Source organism: Arachis ipaensis, chromosome B09 (assembly GCF_000816755.2).
Source record: "Arachis ipaensis cultivar K30076 chromosome B09, Araip1.1, whole genome shotgun sequence".
NCBI lineage: Eukaryota > Viridiplantae > Streptophyta > Magnoliopsida > Fabales > Fabaceae > Arachis > Arachis ipaensis.
The window spans coordinates 144,561,180-144,564,050 of NC_029793.2; the positions used below are offsets into that span (position 1 = coordinate 144,561,180).

General features: G+C 38.0%; 1 protein-coding gene across 1 annotated transcript; it reads left to right on the forward strand.

Moving 5' to 3' along the window:
* LOC107618277 (putative UDP-glucose glucosyltransferase) lies at positions 207-1,912 on the forward strand. Its single transcript, XM_016320292.2, has one exon. The coding sequence runs from the start codon at positions 308-310 to the stop codon at positions 1,775-1,777; it is 1,470 nt and encodes a 489-aa protein (XP_016175778.1). The 5' UTR covers positions 207-307; the 3' UTR covers positions 1,778-1,912.

Here is a 2,871-nt window from a genome sequence, read left to right on the forward strand (position 1 = left end):
AAAGTTAATTTTTTTATAATTTAAAAATACAGAAATTAAATAATAATTATAAATTTTTATATTTTATTTTATATAATATTTTTATTATTACCCTTGATGTCATCTCATTTAAAAAAAAAATAGATAAATACAAAGAGACTAATCTATTTGAGCTATAATTAATTCGCAGCATTTTTTTTTTTAATTGCATATTGACGTGAAGATATATGGTGAGAGTATTCCTGTGTTATTTAAGGTACGGGAGCTTGGTGGAAGAAAACACAAGAGAGTGTTATTTGCGAGAAAAAAAGAAAAGAGAAGCAGAAAAATGGGGTCTGAAGCTGCCATACACGTCTTGCTGATTTCGTTTCCAGCACAGGGACACATAAACCCTCTCCTAAGGCTAGGAAAGTGCTTGGCCGCCAGGGGCTTATTCGTCACTTTCTCCACCACCGAGGATGCTGGCAAGGACATCAGAAACGCCAACAACATCGCCGAGAAGTTCGTTGCTCCGGTTGGCGATGGTTTCCTCAAGTTCGAGTTCTTCGACGATGGCTTACAGGACGACGATCCCATCAGGAAGAATCTGGCAGATCACACGAAGCATCTGGAAGTTGTCGGCAAGAGATTCGTTTCTCAAATGATCAAGAAGCACGCAGAGTCAAACCAACCAATCTCTTGCATCATAAACAACCCTTTCTTCCCGTGGGTTTGCGACGTTGCTCTAGAACACGGTGTTCCTTCTGCTCTCTTGTGGATTCAGTCAACGGCAGTCTTCACCGCTTACTATCACTACCACCACAAACTGGTTAGCTTCCCTTCACACGATCAACCTTACATCGATGTTAATTTACCTTCCGTTACGCTCAAACACAACGAGATCCCAGATTTCTTGCACCCTTTCAGTCCCTTCCCGATTCTGGGAACAGTCATATTAGAACAGTTCAAGAACTTGTCCAAACCCTTCTGCATCTTGGTGGACACATACGAGGAGTTAGAGAAGGATTTCATCAGCTTCTTCTCAAAATCAATGAGCATAAGGCCCGTGGGCCCGTTGTTCAAGAACCCGAAAGCAAGAATGGGAGGAAGTAACATTCGTGGAGACATGATAACAAAGTCAGCGAACTGCGTTGAATGGCTGAACTCGAGAGAACCGCGTTCGGTGGTTTACATAAGCTTCGGGAGCTTGGTGTACCACCCGCAGGAGCAAATAGACGAAATTGCCCATGGGCTTTTGGAGTCTGAGGTGTCGTTTTTGTGGGTTTTGAAGCTGCCACCTAAGGACTGGAACGTGAAGCCGCATGTTCTTCCAGAAGGGTTCGTTGAGAAGACTGCTGAAAGGGGAAAAGTGGTTCAATGGAGTCCACAAGAGGAGGTTCTGTCACATCCTTCTGTGGCGTGTTTTGTCACTCACTGTGGTTGGAACTCTACAATGGAATCACTGGCTTCTGGTGTTCCAATGTTGACTTTTCCTGCCTGGGGTGACCAGAACACCAATGCCAAGTTCATCGTCGATGTTTTTGGCGCTGGGATCAGGTTGGGTTATAGCCAAGCAGAGAATAAGATCGTTAACAGAGACGAGGTTAAGAAGTGTTTGTTAGAAGCTATGGTTGGGGAAAAAGCAGAGCAGTTGCAGCAGAACGCATTGAAGTGGAAGAAAGCGGCTGAGGATGCTATCTCTGACGGTGGTTCTTCTGATCGGAATCTTGATGCCTTTGTTGAAGATATCAAGAACCGTGGTGCTGCTGCTCTTAATGTCATTAGCAGCATCAACAATAATAATAAGATTCCATATTAAGGGAATCATGACTAATGTTGTTCCTTTTTTAAAAAGAATTATTTGTATTTGTAACATTTTGTTCTCATCACCAGATTGTTATTAAGTGTTTTTAATGCATTATTATTGTTGGAATTAACGTATTCAAGATTAATTATCAAGATTTATTTTCTCCATTTCTAAAGCCTCAAAAAAGAATTGTTCCTACTAGTTCTCCCACTTCCAAAAATTAAACAAAAACCATTAAGTTAAAAAATTTTGATATGGAAGTAAAATAAGTGTTATACCTTAACGTGATAATTTTTTGTGTTTCTTAAAACTACCGGTCCTATTTGTGTTTAAAATTTTTTAAAAGTTTTGAGTACAAAAAATTGTCCGATTTGTGTACTCCAAATTTTTTTAATTTTTTCAACACAAATAGAACGGTTCGAGTACAGAAATCGAACGGTCCGATTTATGTACCTAAAAACCAGACGATTGGATTTATACTCCGTACATTAAATCATTCTACATTTTAGAAAAATATTACAGTAGATCGTTAATCCAATATTAAAAATAAAAAAAGAAACCATTACTGTTTTCTTTTTGGGTATTTGAATTATTGTTGTACGTGTTCATTAGTTTTATCGTCTGGTACATAAATTGAAATTTTAGTTGGCGTGTGATACATTATTAATGAATCCACATGCAAGGAAAGAAGAAAGTAGGGGAAGACTTTGGTAAGAATATTAGTCTTCTAACCAGAAGAATTTACTTTATTTTTGTTATAAGAGCAGAGTTAGGTGAGGTAAACAAAGAAATCAAAAAAGAAAAAGAAGAAAAGAGTTAGGTGAGTGAGTGATCCCGTTTAATATCAGTTTATCACCGAAATATATAATCATTTATAAGGTTAGCACTTAGTCCCATCGTACAATGCACATGGGAGGGGCTCAGATCACGTGCGTTTTTTTATGCCTAGGTTTACTCAATACCTTTATAGGGAGACAACCATGGCGTAGTATAGGGTAAGTAAAGAGAGAGAATGGTTAACGTTTGTTCATGAGAAAATTTCCGGAGTTGTAAGTTTTTAATAATTTTAATCAGTATTTAGTAGGTATAAATATTAAATTTTTTTT

What these genes read in the sequence shown, in the direction of transcription:
- LOC107618277 (XM_016320292.2), top strand. Translation starts at nt 308, where the DNA reads ATGGGGTCTGAAGCTGCCATACACGTCTTGCTGATTTCGTTTCCAGCA.